The sequence below is a fragment of the Apodemus sylvaticus genome, chromosome 7 (assembly GCF_947179515.1).
Source record: "Apodemus sylvaticus chromosome 7, mApoSyl1.1, whole genome shotgun sequence".
Taxonomy (NCBI): domain Eukaryota; kingdom Metazoa; phylum Chordata; class Mammalia; order Rodentia; family Muridae; genus Apodemus; species Apodemus sylvaticus.
The window spans coordinates 88,285,461-88,302,953 of NC_067478.1; the positions used below are offsets into that span (position 1 = coordinate 88,285,461).

General features: G+C 45.6%; 1 protein-coding gene across 4 annotated transcripts in view; it reads left to right on the top strand.

Annotated features, from left to right (window-relative positions):
* Crtam (cytotoxic and regulatory T cell molecule) overlaps window positions 1-7,500 on the top strand; it is a 31,498-nt gene extending 23,998 nt beyond the window's left edge. For all 4 annotated transcript variants that reach the window (XM_052188617.1, XM_052188621.1, XM_052188619.1 and 1 more), the window contains 3 exons: window positions 2,237-2,386; window positions 4,699-4,785; window positions 6,691-7,500. In XM_052188617.1, coding sequence (XP_052044577.1) covers window positions 2,237-2,386; window positions 4,699-4,785; window positions 6,691-6,815 — 362 coding nt within the window. In that variant the 3' untranslated portion in view covers window positions 6,816-7,500. The remainder of the gene's footprint in view (window positions 1-2,236; window positions 2,387-4,698; window positions 4,786-6,690) is intronic.
* The last annotated feature ends 9,993 nt before the right edge of the window (window positions 7,501-17,493 follow it).

Genomic DNA, 17,493 nt, shown 5'->3' on the forward strand with positions numbered 1-17,493 from the left:
TGGAAGAGTTCCATATTCTATTTGCAGAGTCTTCTGGTCGTCAGTCTCAATCCCATTCCATGTTCCTTGTATTAAAAGTTTATTACATGATTGCTTTTTATTTATTTATTTATTTATTTATTTATTTATTTTTTACTTACTTACCTACTTACTTAGGAAATTGGTTTCATTATGTGTGTCCCAGGAATCAAACTCAGGTCACCAGCCTTGGCGGCAAGCACCCTTACCTGCTGAGCCATCTCACCAGCCCTTTCATTCTATTCTTTCTATACCTTTAGTCAAATGTCCTCTCCCTTAAGCTCAACATTTCTAAAAATTCAAGTAGCATCCTTATCCACAAAACAGATTGCTCGAGGCATGGTATCCTCCCGACCCTTCGTTCCTGTGTGTAGATACGGATCTAGATGCAGGCACATGCACACCGAAGTAGCCACCAATGGCTCTTAAGTCCTCTCTTCCAGGTCTATCGCCTATGATTGTAGTCATTCCCTTCCTATAGGCCCTAATCATCTTGTGGCTTTAGCTCCTCTTCTTCCGGTCCAGGCTTGGCACCATGGAAACATAGCCCTGCTGCCCTCACACTTGTGTTCTGAGAACCTTTCTGGCTTTCCATAATCTACAACATACAATATAAGCCCTTCTCCCCATAAGATTAACTCTGATACCTACCTCTGCATCCCTGCGTCTAGAAAGCCCATGCACATTTCATGACACTCTGAAGGCGTCATCCTGTCTCAACAGCCCTGCTCTATCTATCCCCCTACCCTACGGCGGGAGAGGCTTCACCCTAATGGTCTTACTTCTCTCCCAAGACTGCAGTCTACTGAAAGCTTCCCTGATGTATGCAGCCTCACGGTCCACACTTGTCTCTGGATTCCTAGACATACTATTCTATAAGTAACATGGTTCTGGAAGTTAGCATATCTTACTTCTGTTTGCCTTTTTAATGGATTTATTAGTATAAATAGAAAATGATCCCCTAAAGTGTAGGGATTATGTCCTAGGCAGGTTCAAGTACTAAGTTCTCCATATAGCCACCATTCCTTAATCCTGAGACTATTGACTGAGGTGAAGGACATTTGGCAAAATTACATACTAGTTTAAAATTATTTTCAAGAGCTCATCAAGTGTCTCCCTAATGCCTTTACGAGGACCGCATTTAACCTAGTGAGGGTACGCAGCATTTTGTTTTATTTGGATAGATTTTACCAAACCCCTTAATAGTCTCCTGGGATACTGAGCTACATTGTGCTGAACAAGCATTTCTCGTGGCTACTTAAAATTCCCAGACTGTAATTTAAGTCAATACTCTTGTGTGCTTTCTCTAGAAATGAAAACAAGAATTAAATATCTATGTCATTAAAAAAAGAAACTTTTTGGGTCGTCCACGGGAATTGCTTTGCTCTATTGCCCATTTGCTTGTCTCAGAGAACTGAACGGCACACAGGATGTGACTTCTGGGGCAAATCTGGCCCATCCCTTGAGCTGAGCTGTCTCTTGGTCCATACTGCACTGGAGAAGTGATATAGATGTGTGTGTGTGTGTGCGTGCGTGTGTGTGTGTGTGTGTGTGTGTGTGTGTGTTTGTCCTGGATATATCCCCCATTGCTTTGTTAAAACATCCTCACAAAAGCAGCTTGAAGGGAAAAAGGACTTATTGGGCTTACATGTTACAGTCTTTGATTGTGGGAAAGTCCAGGCAGGAACTTGAACCAGCTGGCCCCATTCATAATTCAGAGCAGAATGAGAATGAATGAATGCGTGCATGCCTGTTCCTCCGCTCACTTTCTTTGCTTGTATACAGTCCAGAACCCAAACCTAGGGAATGGCGCCACCCACAATGGGCTGGGTCTTCTCATTCAAGTTATGTAATCAAGACTCTCCCACAGGCATTCCCACAGGCCATCACGATTTAACCACTCCCTCAATGAGATCATGTTTGCAGGTGATTCTACACACTGTCAAGCTGACAATTAAAATGAAGCATCACAGCCAGGTGTGGTGTCACATGCCATTTAATCCCAGCTCAAGGGAGGTAGAGACAAGTTGGTCCCTGTGAATTTAAGGCCTGCCTGGATTACATAGGCAAGTTCCAGGCTGGGCAGGGCTGAATAATGGGACATTATCTCAAAAAAAGAATTAAAAAAAAATGTAGAGAAAGAAAGATGAAAACTCACCATCGCGTTCCATGATGACCAAACTCCAAACTGCCTAACGCCCTCTCATTCTCCTCACAGAAGCCAGTGCTCAGCATGCAGGGCGGCTGGCCAGGAGTAAGAGTGGCATCCTGCTGCTCACGCTGGTGTCCTTCCTCATTTTCATCCTCTTCATCATCGTTCAGCTCTTCATCATGAAGCTACGGAAAGCACACGTGATATGGAAGAAGGGTGAGTGGACAGAGAACCCCATGAGGTCTGTACAAGCCCAACAGCTGAGCAGACAAAAGGGAAAGGCTGCCGACCCAAGCAGCTCCTCCCTTAGCTGCTGTGCAAGCCACCCAGGAAGGGTGTCACTCCAACAAGCAATCATTCATTCCCTAACAAACACGGGCTGTGGGTATCCAGGGAACATGCTCGAAAAGTGTCAGGCAGATGGGAACTAAAGAAGCTATGGGAGTTGGTGCTGAGCTATGGATGCTCTTGTGGACAAAAGGCTGAGCCAATTCGCCCATTCGCTCCATGAGCCTTCCCTGGGTGCCCACGGCATGCCAGGTATTGTCCAGGAGCTAGGACTGTGTGAGCCGATAAGACAGGAGATCCCTGCGGTCCTTATGTTCTAGTTATGGATAAACATCTGCTGCCTTTTGTATTTTGTAAGAATGTGCTCAGCCTTACTTATCAATAAGACACCAGTCATTTCCCCCTAAGCGTCCTAATGAAAGAGGTACCATCAAAACCAAAATAATAGCAATCATAATAATAACAAAGTAATAGACAAATCGAAATAAGAAGAATAACTAGTATAGAAGATCCCTGTTAAAATACATAGGCTCAACATATAACACAGCTTGACAAGACTATCGAAGTTGTCCAGAATAAGTCTATAAATTTGGTTCAATAAACATTGTACAGGACAAAAGCCCTTCTTCATGAGGTTGGGTAGACTGTAAAGGCTAGGGTATGGGGGCAAGGGGTGCCATAAAATGCTGTCTTCTAGATGCAGCCTGGCTGCTGGCATCAGGACCGCACAGCAGCTGTATACGAGCTGCAAACACACAAAAAGATGTGATGGTAGAAGGGAGACTAGTTGGGGAAAATACAAGGGTCAGCAGGAGTGGGGGCAGCATGGAAAAAGGCAATGGGGGGGAATATGATCCCAGTACATCATAGAGAAATCAAAACCTTAAAAACAACTAACTTTAAAGAGATTCTCTCTTCAGACCCAAGTAATTATTTAGCCTGTACTGTCCATTGCCACAGCCACAAAATGACTGTCAAGCCCCTGTCTTGCCATGAATCTCTATGAGCTACCCAAACATAATATGCTATTTGGGGTATACCAGTTGACTAAAATCTATTGTGAAACTGATTTCTCCTCCCCCTTCTTTGTGGCTGTAACTGTTTGAGTATTTTAAATGACCTGGCTTACAGGGCTGCTGGACAAAGCTGATTTAGTTACTTATGCACCTGAGAGAAAACACACACTATTCATTTCCCTCTCCTTACCTGTTCTCTGTCACCCCTCAGGGTCTGTCCATAATGAGTTATTTCTTATCCAGATAAGTTTGTAGTTAGTTATCAAGAGTGATGCTTTTAAGTCAGAGATATTCAAAGATTCAGTATTTTGAGGCTAATATGGCATAAAAGCAGAAGGAAGACCTGGGGGGGGGGTAGGGGGAGAGAGGGAAGGGTTCAAGAGATCTAAGGGGTGGGTAATAGAGAGATGGTGGGCAGTAAACATGAGAAAACTACAACGACACATGTGTGAGGAGACGCCACAACCAAAGCAACTTGATTCCAGTTTCAAAGGATTAGCCCATTATTGTCGTGGTGTGGAGTGTGGCAGCACGCTGACAGTCATGGTGCTGAGAAGCAGCTAAGAGTTAGACATCTTGATCCACACAGATGGAGGAGGGGTGGGGAGAGAGACTGGTCCTGGTGTGGGCCTTTGAAACCTCAAATCCCACTACCGGAAACACACCTCTTCCAACAAGGCCACGCCTCCTGATCCTTCCCCAACAGTTGCATGCCTTGATGACTGAGCATTCAAGTTTGTGAGCCTATGCAGGCCGTTCTTATTCAAACCAGCACCATCTGCATGAAAACACCATAATGGCAGCCCGACACTTTGTATACTGACCAAATCAAGAAAATGACTATTTGACCATAAAAGAAATACATATGAATAACCTGAGACAGGGTCTGATGTTCCATTTGTGCCGGAGGCAAATGGCATAGTATTATTTCAAAGTCTCTCGCTGACAACTGGACACTATCATTTTGTTGGGGTTGTAGCAATTGTCCCTTTCTGAAGGACAGTGCCTGCCGCTTTCTGCTGTCCTTTGACCTCATCCCTCACAGCGAGCGCCCTTGAGTACACAGGGAAACACTGTAAGATAACGTATCGAGCTAATGAACACATGAGGCCCAGGAGGACATGACGGCTCAGCAATGGCCATTCTGTCAATCGTGTTCAAACGTCCATTTCTAATGCTCTCTGCGATGTCAGAAATCAGTAACCTAACTTTCCTTTCTGGCAGAAAGTGACATTTCGGAGCAACCTCTAGAAAGTTACAGATCAAGATCCAACAACGAAGAGACATCTTCCCAGGAGAATAACAGCCAGGGTGAGTGCAGTGTGTGGCTGAGACTTAAACAGTGAGGGTCATCCGTGGAATCACCTCAGGAAAAATGGGGAGGGAACACAGTGTCTGACTGGATTTGATAGATTTTTCATTTGATTTATAGTGTTTAAGGAAGCTTACCTTTAAAGATAAATGTATACATGGTTAAACTCATGTAGTAGAAGGCCTTGTGCTTTAGGAAGGCCAGCTCTGACGTTGTCACACTCAGGGTGACCGCTTGGCCAGAGATGTACAGTGTGTACACAAAACCTCAGTCAATGAAGCAACTTCCACATCACCCCCCGCATTATTCCATCAGGCAGTAGACGATCTATCTCTTTCTGCATCCTTGAGGTCTGTCACGGAGCCTGGCACAAACGGAATGTCTGATAAATTTTCATTCAGCAAATCAATTCAAAGCCTAATTAATCCAAAGAGAAATATTTGGGGGGTCTTTGGATGACTTTGATGCAATGCTTTCAGCAAAATAAGAGTGAAAAAATTCTCTAAAGGAGAAGGAAGGGTGTGTGGGCGTGGGCTGATGGTTGGGAGTATGGGTCTGCACACGCATACATGTATTCCTGATTTTTTTTAATGTAGTAGGCAGAAACTGGGTCAAAAGCAAAGCAAGAATTTTATACCTTCTACCTGCCATACGTCCTCGGCAAATTAACTTCTTCTACTTGACAGGCATTTCAAGAAAGGTACTGAGCTTTGCAGCTTGCTTATTTCTTTGATTGAGGGTTTTTGTAGGAGGAATTAGCCTCTTAAGTCACCTGTGCATTTTGTTTCGCGTTGCCCTTCCGAGTGTGAAATAAACTTCCAGTAGGAAAAGAGACACAGTGACCAGATCATGGGAAAATGTGTGGAAACTACTTGCTGTCTGTTGGCGTGTGAAGCTCAGGCAAGGGGCACCAGCATCCGTACGATTTGTGTGGGTGCCTGTGGTGTTTTTCCTCTGCAAGAGCAGGGTAAAACAGTGGGAAGAGAATCGTGAGCTTCGGCAGAGAAAGGAACGCCCTCACCCCAGGCGCTGAATAAGCGAACGCCCTTGTGGTTCCATTTTAAGAAAACCTGGAATGGACGCCTGCACTCAGGGCTCCCTGCGCAGGCAGAAGGCGATGCGGGGAGCCGTCCATCTTCACAGGCAGAAGGATTTTCTCCTGGGCTCAGATTTCCATTTTCATCCCGTGTTCGTCAGGTTTGGTTAGGTTTTCCACTGCTGTGGCAAAGGACAGACGGAGGAAAGACAAGCTTTATATATTAGCTCTTACTTGGGTCTCAGCCCAGGGTGGTGAGGATTATGGAATGCGGAAGTTCACGTCATCCACGAAGTGCGCAGAGAGCGAGAACCCACTCCCTCACTGGCTTCCTCAATTTTCTCACTTTGATTCCACTGGGCCTTGCCTGTCGTTGGTACTTTCCTACCTCACGCTCACTAGAAGCAACAGATATCTCCCAGAACTTTACTGATCTTTCTAGATGTTTGTCAATCCCATCAGGTTGACAGTCAAGATAATTAGCATAATCCTCAAGGCCTCAGTGCCTGGAACCAACGCGGCAGCCATATTGTTTTATGCTTTCAAAAGATCGTGTCTGCTCTAGCTCGAGGCTTTGAGAGTTCCTCTCCAACCTCATGTTTCCCACAGGCCCTGTTTTTTTCTATTATGTGATTTTTGCTGAAGGCAATGTGTTATTTTCTGCAGTTGAATATTTTATTTCAGTTTGATTCGCATATTTCAAGTCGCTTTTTTTTTCATTAAGGCACAACAGTGCATTTAGAGCATTCACATATGCCAGCCTGTTGTAGGTTAGGTTTTATAACTAAAACATGGTCTCCTCCAAGGAGCTTCAAATATGGGGATGCAATGCTGTTCAGAACTCAGCTTTCCTATCTTTCTCTTTCAGCTCCCCAGTCTAAGCGTTGCATGAACTATATCATGCGGTTATACTCGGGAGCCAAAACAAAGAAGAGTGCCCAGCATTGGAAACTAGAAGGCAAGCCCAGTTGTTTCCCGGAGAGTATTGTGTAGTGTTCCCTGCAACAGAAGACAGGATTTCAGGGCAGCCACATCAGGCCCTGGAAAGAATCACAAGTACTGTGACATGAAAAAATAAAACCATTGAGCACAATTCAAGACAGTGTCCATTGATCCGGGGCAGCCACATGGGGACCAAGCCATGGACAGAAAGCTCCTCGTTGAAAGAAAAACATTGAAAGAACCTATTATGACTGACACTACCTCAGAGCTGGAGACCTCTGCTAAGTCTTTTTGAATCAGGGTCAAAATGACCAGTGAGCATCTGACCTTGAAGGGAACAGCAGTTTTTAGATATGGGGCTGGAGTGGAACTATTTGAATTGGTTTAAAATCTTTCCTTCTGGTCAAGAAGAACTTAAGCATGAGAATTACCCAAGGAAGACCCAAGGTACCAGAGACCTGCTTTCAAGACAGAGAAGAGACCTCGGGGGCAACAGAGAAAAGTGGGATGTCACAGCATGGGGTGGACATCATGACCCAGAGATCCACGACTCTCAAGTGATTTCAACCACTGAGAAGCTTCCTTATTAACCATGAGCCAACCTGATGGGCAATTTTAAACCTAATTACACCATGGCAAAAGTATGGACAGAAGCAAGCCATTAGTTTGCTTGATAGACTGTTGAACTCATGAACGACTTTTGGAACTTTAATAAAGACCAGAGTGTGACATTTTACAGGCTGTCGTGCCCATTGATTATCTGTGTGAAGATTACTGATAATGCTTTTTAAAAAAAAATAAATCAATTTAGAGGATATAACAAACTCTGATTACACAGAAATGTAGCTTTTCTCATTAGTTGGGTCTGAAGAAACCAGCTTGCAAGTATTACATGCACACACCTGTCCATGCTTGTACACACCCATGCACACACTCATACATACTTGCTTGCACACACCCATGCACACAAATACATACACACCTATATATCGTGAATGTGTTATTGTAAACACCAGCTCCTCCTGGTCCTATCTCTCCTATGATGATTTTTTTTCCATTTAACCATCACAAAATTATAGTGAAGTATAGAGACAGCGTAGAGAACCTTCCTCAATTATTTGAGAGTGAATAGGCCTGATGTTCAACACCCCTTAAACCCTCCTGTTACCCCAAGAAAGACACATCGCCACAAAGCAAACATCTAAGTCAGGAAAGCAGCATGGCTGTCTTCCACTTACTGTCCTTGCATGCTATGATAGTTTGAATGAAGATGGCCACCACAGGCTCATATATTGAATGCTTTGTCACCAGTTGGTGGAACTGCTTGGGAAGGATTAGAAAGTGTGGCCTTGTTGGAGAAGGAGTGTCACTGGGGATGGACTTTGAGGAATGCCAAACCAGGCCCTGCGTCATTCTCTCTTCCTGCTGCCTGCCGAGAGCTACTGCTCTAGCACCATGTCTGTCTGCTTCCCACCGTGATGATAATGGACTAACTCTCTAAAACTATAAGCAAACCCTCAATTAAAGGCTTTCTTTCATAAGAGTTGTCTTGGCCATGATGTCACATCACAGTAATAGAATGGTGACTAAGGCAGATAACAATCAAACTTTTCCTGTTGTCCCAAGTGTCCTGAAGGCCCCAGTTAGCTTCTTACTTCATCTTCACCTCTGACTATTTGGAATTATTTATCTGTCTGTTTCTGTTTTCATGGCCTGGGTGTTTGCAAGACGGGGTGATTATTTCATAGGGCAGCTCTCAGTTGGGTTTTATCCAATGTTTCTTTGAGATTAGGTTCAAGTTACAGTTGTACTAGCTCTCAAGGAAGCCTGTTGAGTTTTACTTTCTTGTGTATTATTAAGGATAGTTTGAAGAGAAGAAAAGATAGCCACTGTGGACAATACAATGAGGGGACCAGAAGGAAGGGAGAAAAGTTGTGCTTTGAAGAAATCACTTGAACATACCTAACCTTTGTGCTTTGGTGGGCTTATGGCAATTCTTTTTTAAGATTTATTTTATGTATATGAGTACACTGTAGCTGTCTTCAGACACCACAAGAGGGCAGCGGATTCCATTACAGATTACCACCATGTGGTTGCTGGGAATTGAACTCAGGACCTCTGGAAGAGCAGTCAGTGCTCTTAACCACTGAGCCATCTCTCCAGCCTGGCAAGTTCCACACTATATGATTTTGTCTTACACAGCCTACACGACAAGGAGCCAGGTACTGGATAGGACCATACATTTATCTTGCAGCTTCATGGGTGATCGCCTGCAAGGCCACAGCGTGCATGGCACAGCCTTATAACTCTGTCCCAGAGAGGCACCACTAATTGTGGGGAGAGGACAAGAAGTTGCAAAGAAAGTCTGGGATCTAACAATGGACACTGGCATTTAGAAGTCAGGATTTGTGATAGTTGCCATCGCTTTTGAGGTATCATCATTGTTGGGTCCTCTCAGTGGACAGAACTTTGGATTACTTATGTACATGTATGTAATGTGTATATGTGTGAACGTATTGGTGTATATTTAAGTCTCTCTATTGAAACCATGAGCTTATTCTAGAATACCTTTCTATATTCAAAATTCCATCCTCTGAGAGATGTTTTTGTATCCTCAGTGTATTTACCAATTTATCAATTCCCTGTGTGGAGACCATCTCTCACTTCTGCCACTCCTGTTGTCCTTAAGATGTCCTCCTCCCACAAGGCTCCAACTCTATGTACTCACATCTTCACTTCCTCCATGTAGAGTTATAGAGTCTCTGCTCCTTAAACACGAGCTCTGCCACCTCACAGTGTGTGGCCCCTCTGTGTGGAAGCCTTTGACGTGCATACAGGTACACAGACACTGCTGTGTGCTGGTCTCCTCACCCATTCACATTGAGAGTGTGGGCAAGGGTAGCTCTCTGTGGGGCACTGACTCCTCCCTAGGCTGGGGCTCCCAAACCCTCCCTGGAGCTCCACTTGTTTCTCCTCACGCTGCTATGACCACCTGCTTTGTCTTCAAGATGGAACTGTTTGGGAAGAGGGGAGCTGTAGGGAGCTGAGGGAAAGGGAGTGAGCTGGCTCTCCTGTTTCCAAGGGAGATTCAACGTGCAGAGACATCTAGTCGTGGCATGACATGTATAGTTTTGTGGCATCTCCGTGCCAGTAATACATCAGGCCATCAGCAATTTCAAAACAATCCAGAAGGAAGCACCTCAGAGCGGTGCTAATCATTGTCAAGTAAGCATATGTTGGCCAGTTTTGAGTCTATGTTTGCAGCGAAGCCTCCCACAGGTTGCCCCCTGTGACTCCCCCAATTTCTCCAGACCCATTGTCAAGAATCAAGTGAATGTGCCAACAACTCAGTGGCATGCAGAGTGGAGAAAAGCCCTGAGCCAGAACTGTCCAAATCCCCCTGCCAGCATTTTCTAAGATGGGGATCCGCAGTTCAATCCCAGTAGCTGGTGTCAAAGACTCATGGTAGCGTTTTTGGAATCAGTATTTTTCTAAAGAGTCTACTGCAATCTGGTAGGGTAACCCTGATGGAACACCAAGCAAACATTTTCAAAGTGGTGGTGAACTGTGAATACTGTGGTTGAGGTGGTCATTGGTGTCCTGGTCAGCACTTTAAAACATTCAGGCCAAGGCAGTGTAAAACAACTAAGGGTAGACACCAGATACCAATCCAAGACTACCTGGCCTCAAGGCCATGCTTCCTCTGTTGCTGTAGTAAGGTGACTTCAGGGGACATTTAGAATGGAATGAGGTATTGGGAGCTGTGTTCAGTATCTTTCATTTGCCCTGGGAGAGTGGTGATTTGGGCTACAGCAGTATGACCCCTTTCCATCTCTCTGGAGGAAATGTGAAATATTAACAGATCTCAGAGAGCACCAGACATCTAGGATTAGCAGGACTGACTGCATTCTTCAACCAGATATTATAACTCTGGTCACAATATCTACTTGCAACTCAGGTGCTTTGCTCGTTCTCTGGTTCCAAAATCTATCTGCTTCATTCTTCAATCTGTTTAAGTGGACATTGGAGGATCCTGGGCAACTTTTTGTTTCCCTCAAAGCTTTGAATCTCGTTTGTTAAATCTAGTATATTATCCAACTTGAGTGTCTCATCCATGTGTTGCAGAGAAACTTACTAAGAAAAGTTATATTTATTGATTTCTCGCATGCCAGTAATGACTGGTCTAATTTTACAGATAAAATATTCATATTAGATCTGCCTGCCTCTGCTCCTGAGTGCCGAGATTAAAGGTGTACACTACCACCACCTGGCTGTTTACATATTTGAGACAAGATCTTGCCACATGGCCCAAGATGGCCTCAAATGTACAAAGTCCCTGTCTTGTACCTGACAAAGAAAACACTTGGTAATAAAAGAGGCCTCCAGACTCAAAACATCCTTTTTGGGAAATGTAGACGATGCTCTGAGCCTCCATTAACCCTTCAAGGGCCTGGCTACTGTGAGAGGACATGACAGGAAGCAGAGGGGAAATATTGTGTTCTTACTGGTCTTAAGTTGCTGTGTCAGAAGCATCATGAACTGGAGATCCAACAGCTACTCAAGCTGGCTCTGTAGTAACCTCCCACATGGAACATCTTTATGTCCTAGAGCAGGTCGGTTTGTGAAGCCACGATCCTGGAAAGACTGGCCGGAGTTGTCTGTGCTACTGAGGGACGTACAGTCACACAGACACAGTCGAGCAGAACCAAATGTGACCGGTGAGTAAAACACCTGAGAATAGGACCTTAGCTCAAGGCTAGGTCCAAATGTGACCAGTGAGTAAAACACCTGAGAATAGGACCTTAGCCCAAGGCTAGGTCCAAATGTGACCAGTGAGTAAAACACCTGAGAATAGGACCTTAGCCCAAGGCTAGGTCCCGCCCTTCCTCCTACAGAAGAGGCAGCTTCATACTCTTGCTCTCTTCCTCATTGCAAGAAGGAGTCAGAGAAGAATGGACAGACCCTTCCATGCTGCCTTCAGGAGGTAAGTCAAAAGAATGCTCATCCTACTGCCCTAAATAATAAATAAATAAATACATACATACATACATACATAAATAAATAAATAAATAAATAAATAAATAAATAAATCCTGGCTCCATGCATCACCTACACCATCTGCTATTAGGTGAAAATAACAGAGAAAATGGCAACCACCCAACAGGCCGAGCATCCTGAAATCACGAGACTCTCTGTAGATGAAGAAGGTGGTTTGAACTGCTGACCATTAATGCGCCCACTAATTTAACCCAACAACATAATCTGCCATCACTTCCTCTGGCTGAAGTCATGACAGTTTGCTGTATTCATAAAGGGAGTTTGATCTAGATGAAACGTGGTTGGTTAGTGGGGTTTTTTTTTTTTTCCATTATGAACCTTCTGAAGGAGAAGAAGCCCCCTTCCTTCCTGTAATGTGCTCATAAGCAGGCCTGTCATCAGGGCTGAAATATGTTAATTTCCCCCATCTTGTCTCCTCCCCCTCTTTCTAAAACCTAGTCACAGGAAGCAAAAATGGCTTGTAATCTCCCCAGATGCAGCACGCAGCTTACGGGTTTGTTTTTTAAAGCCATCTTACTTAATTTCTAGAAAAGCCTAAATTCGGGGAAACAACTGAACAACTGCATTCATATTTAAGAAGAGAAAATAACGTTGGGTCTTTTGGCTATGTGAAACAATAGGCCTTGTTTGTTTGTTTGTAAGACAGGAAAGCTCAGGGCGGGAGGAAGGCTGGCGCGGCAGTTAGAAGTGCATGCTGCTTTCACAGAGGACTACAGTTCTGTTCCCAGCTCCCACTGCCAAGGACTCACAGCCATCTGTAACTCTGGCTCCAGGAGGAATCTATTGCCTCTTTCCTCCTGGGGACCTGTAGTCACAAACAACACACACACACACACACACACACACACACAGAGAGAGAGACAGAGACAGACTCTCACACTCTGATTACCGTGCAAACACAAGGGCAAACCATAACCATCCTTTTCCCAGCAGGCTTCTTGCTGGCTCGCCTGATGGTGGTCAGGATGACTGTTTCCCCAAAGACCCCTCGACAGAGCCTTTCCATCCTCTCAGAGTTCAGCACGCTTCAGTAGCAGCACCTGATTCCCGTTCTGCTCCTCCCAGAGCCAGCTCTGTTAGTCCTTCCTCATCCCCCTCAGAGGCCTGGGTCCCTGTTCCAAGCAGCCCTGCTCCTGGCTTCTCAAGGACAATGATTTCAGGTTCATCCCTGCCCTCCCCCCCAGCCATAAAGGCCAGAGCTGCTTCTCACAGTCACTGAACCCATGAGAAGGGTGTCCCCTTCTCAACTCTCCATAGTATATCTTCATATTAAATTATCTCCATTAGGACAACAGACATCGCTTTGACCTCCTGGTATGGCCTGTCATTTGTACTTCCTAGTTACACCAAAGCATAAGCAGGATAGCTGTTACAGGGGAAGGAGGCGGGACAAGCTCAGGGGTTCTGTGTTAAGAGGGCGGTGGCCTCTTCCAGTAGCTGCCGGATCACAGCTTGTGACTCCCACAAGGACCCTGATTTGCAGAAAGCCAGAAGGAACTTTCTCCAGATAATCATGAAGCCACGGAGGGACATGAAGAACCACAGCAGTGACCTGTGCTGACCAGTGGCTGAGAAGGTGGGCAGGTGTGAATGCTTCTCACTTGATTCCTCGGAATATCACACCCCAGAAGCTGCATTGGAGAACGAATATTTCAGCGTGGGTTTCCTCTGCATGTTTGAAGTTCTTGTAATGATACATTGTGCAAAGGAGTGGGCAGAATAAGAGAAATACTTCAGATAGCTCAGTTTTTATTTTGTCAATGGACAGGGTCTTACTGCGCATCTATAGAAAAGGTCTCTGCTGTCAAAACAGAAGAGGAAAACTGGCTATAATAAGAACCAGTTTGAAAGGTGGTAACATTAGGTATGGGGTTGTTTTCCAATTCCCTGTCTTCTGAGTGAAGCAACCGTCTTGCTATTTGGAAGGTAGTTAGTTATTTAGATCTACTTACATCTTTAATGTGAAGATAATTTCCAGCATGTCCTTTCTTTGTCTTTGAAAATATGTTTTTTGACAGTGAGGCATCCTATACACTATAAATGTTTGTCTTAAAGAAGTATTTAAAAGGAGCATCAACCACTAAAGTCAATAAATACCGCGTCAAAATAACTCTTCCCCACACCTTCTGGAGCTGATCAGAGTCTTTTTTTTTTTTTTTTTTTTTAAGGTTTGGCTTTGCTGTGTGTATGCCTACACACCCAGGAGCATTTTAGTAAACTTGTCTTTAATTCTTACGTTCCCACATTCTCCAGCTTGGATGCCATATAAGATACTCTCCTCTTTCCTCGTAGCTGTGACAAAATGCCCAACAGCAAGAAGAGACAATCATTTCATTTCAGCTGAAGGTTTCAGTCCATCAAGGTGGAAGCAAGTCTAAGGGGCCAGTGTTGGCACAAGCTCTTTATATCCTGGATCTCTGGAAGGAGAACTCAGCAACAGGCTCTAACTCTCAAAGGCCAGGCCCAGAGGCCTACCTGCAAACTAGACCCCCCCAACCACACCAAAACCAACACCAGGTTGGGAGCCAGGTGTTCAAATCCAAGAGCCCAAATGGGGACATTTCAGATTTACGCTGTCAAGATGAATAAAAGCACACGCTTCCTTCCTTCGGGTAAATGCCTAAAGATGAGGTTGCTGGGACCTAAGGCGTGCCCCCAATGCTGCCAGTTCACACTCCTGAGAGTCCTTCATCTATAGGTCTTTTATACTTGGCCCTTCTCTGCTCGCTGTTCCTTCTGGTGTTTTGGCTTTTTCAGCCTAGATCTCACGGTATAGATCCTCCGGCCACTCCCTCTGAGTGCTGAGACACCTAGGTGGCATCACCAACACATGGCCAACACATGGCCAACTTTTCGCCCTAAGATGCCTGTATGGTGAGTGTGCTCGCCTGCGTGGCTTTAATTTTCCCCTCTTCTGATTATTAATGAATAAAGTCCCTTTCCAATAAAGGGCAAATGCTTATTGGCCACTTGTTTTCTTCCCTCCGGCCTCTCCCTTTCTCTTCTTGCCTCCCTTCCATTCACTAACTGGCTCCTTTCTCCTTGGGGGTGTAGGTTTTCGCCAACCACCCCCCTCGCGCAGCATCACCGAGGCAGGGATCTCTCCCTGCTTTTCCTCCTCCACGGAATTGGGGTGGCTAGACCTGAGCATCCCGAGCCTGGGGTCCCCCGCGCCGCCGACCTGCAGGAGCGCTGGGCCCGCGGCCCGGAGCGAGCTAGCGAGCGAGCGGTGTTGGCCCGCGGTCTCCAGGCAGCGGCGGGCGGGCGGGGCGGGAGCCGCCGCGGGAGCCAGGGCGGAGGAGGTTGCTGGGCCAGGGGCGCGGCTGCCCAGCAGCGCCGGCAGGTGACGGGCGGTTCCCGGCGGGTGGGAAGGGGCCGCGCGGGAGGGCTGGACCGAGAACTCCGGGGTGGGCGCGAGGGAGCGGGCACAGTCTGTGGTCTGGGAGGAAGGACCGCGCCCAGGCAGGGCTGCGTCCCCCAGGCCGGGCAGCCCTGTCCCCAGCCCCTTGTCCGGGTCTCTGACCTGCCGCCTCTGGACCTTCAAACGCCCCCCTGCAGCCTGTCCTGACCCTTAGAAAGAGACAACAGTGAAAACCCTGAGATTCCCCATGGGGCGGCACCCGCCAGTTCCAAACAGGGCAGCTTCAGATCCACTGTTCATCCTAAGTGTTCCCTGCCCTAGCGGATTTGACCCCAAGGAGTGGCAGAAACAGAAAATCTTAGCAGGATCCAGGCGAATTGGTGGTTTCTCAGTCCCTAGAGGACGTGCCCCATGCCTTCCTTGTTTACTCTGAAGTGGATTGGTCAGGAATCGCTGAGGTCCAACCGTTTTCTTTTCTCGTTGGCTTTTTGTTTGTTTGTTTGTTGATACGGAGCATCACTAGAGAGTTACTCGTGAAATACAGCCCACTTACTAAGTTTGTTCGAATGATCAGCTCTTTTTCTATAATTCTCCTTCTTCCCCTAACACCCTTAAGATCAGGCCTCCATAGAAAACCCAATTTGGGGAATATTTCCCTCTGTTCTTTCACAGTTTTCCCAGATTCCACTATATATAGCCACTTTGTATATATACAAAGAAATCCTGGGTTCTCATTTAAGAAAAGATGGAATGAAGGATTTTAATTATTGTATGGGAAACAGTTCTGAAATGAACAGAGATTTCCCCCCTTGCTGAAGTTGTAGATCAAACCCCATTCATCACGCATGCCTAGCAGTGAGCTACATCCCCTACCCTGTTTTTCAGGTTGTTTTTTTTTTCCAGCTTGTTTTTCAAGACTCCAAGTACAGTGAGCTTTTAAATAACAAAGCCGGTGTTTATAGAGACTTAGATTTAAAATGTTTTCATGCTTGCTGCTTTCTGAAAAGCATCCTGCAAAAGGAAGTGGCAAAATCAAAGAATATAGAAAATAAAAATATTAAAAAAACAAAGATTATAGAAAATAAAAAATTTTTTTTAAAAGTGGCAGAATGCAATACTAAACCAGATTCTGACTGTAGGCAAACTAATCTAAAATTCGGCAATGCTATATAGGTCTACCAAGGGAGCTTGGGATTCAGTAGAGAACTGCTCCGTGTTTGTTTAAGTATGAGCACTACCTTTTGTCTGCCGTTGTTTGTAAAGGTGCTTTCATCCAAGGAGCAGACCGTGTCCTTGGAAACCCTGGCAACAAGGTCAATATAATAATAATTCAAGGAGCAGGAATCGGGTCAAGGTATTTTTAATTAAAAACTGGATTTGCCAAAAGAACATGAGCAGATCAGTCAAAACAAATTTGAGCATAGCCTCCAATGGTAAGCACTCTCCCTCTCCTCTGCCTCTCTCTCTCCCTTTCCCTTTCCCTCTCCCTCCCCTCCCCCCCCCTCTCTCTCTCTCTCACACACACACACACACACACACACACAGCACAGCACAGCACAGCACAAAGGCAGTGAGAGAGAAAACAAACCAAAAGAGAAACCCAGAATCCTGTACTGACTCAGACCTGGTCTGTCAACCATCTCTTGGGTCACTAGAGGAGCCCTTGGAGACCGTGAGGGTTCCCTTGGAATCACACTCAGGCATACATTACAAGGGACTCCATGACTCCTTAGCTGTAATGCAGGCCAGCCTCCCCTACTCGGGAGCAGCACCTATTCCAGGTAGGTGACATCTAGCCTCTGCTTCAAGTCACTCTGAGACAGGATTCACGGACCTTTTGTTAAACAGTTTGGGATTTTTTTTTTCCTTGTTAGATAGGGTCTCATGCAGCCTCCCTCCAGTGCCTGCTCTTCCTCCTTCCCCCTCTGAAGTGCTTAGCTTACCAACATTCACCAATTGGACATTTGGTGAATATTGGACATTTTAAAGCGTTATTATTACATTGTTGTTGTTTAACGCTGAGCTCAAGTCGATCTCCATATAATGGCCACCCAATCCTGCAGCCCTCTCTAGCAGCATCCTGGATAGCAAAAGCCTTTTCTAAATGCTGGAGCCTGCTTACACTGGTCTAGGGAAGACACAGTCTGTGTATTACACTTCCCCTTGGGGAAGCCATGCTTTTCTCTCCTTTACTTTGTAAACGGTAAGCCACGAACCTGTCTGAGTGCATCTGAGGTTGTTACTGAACAAGATGTGTACACACACACACACACACACACACACACACACACACTCTTGCCCTGAGCATTT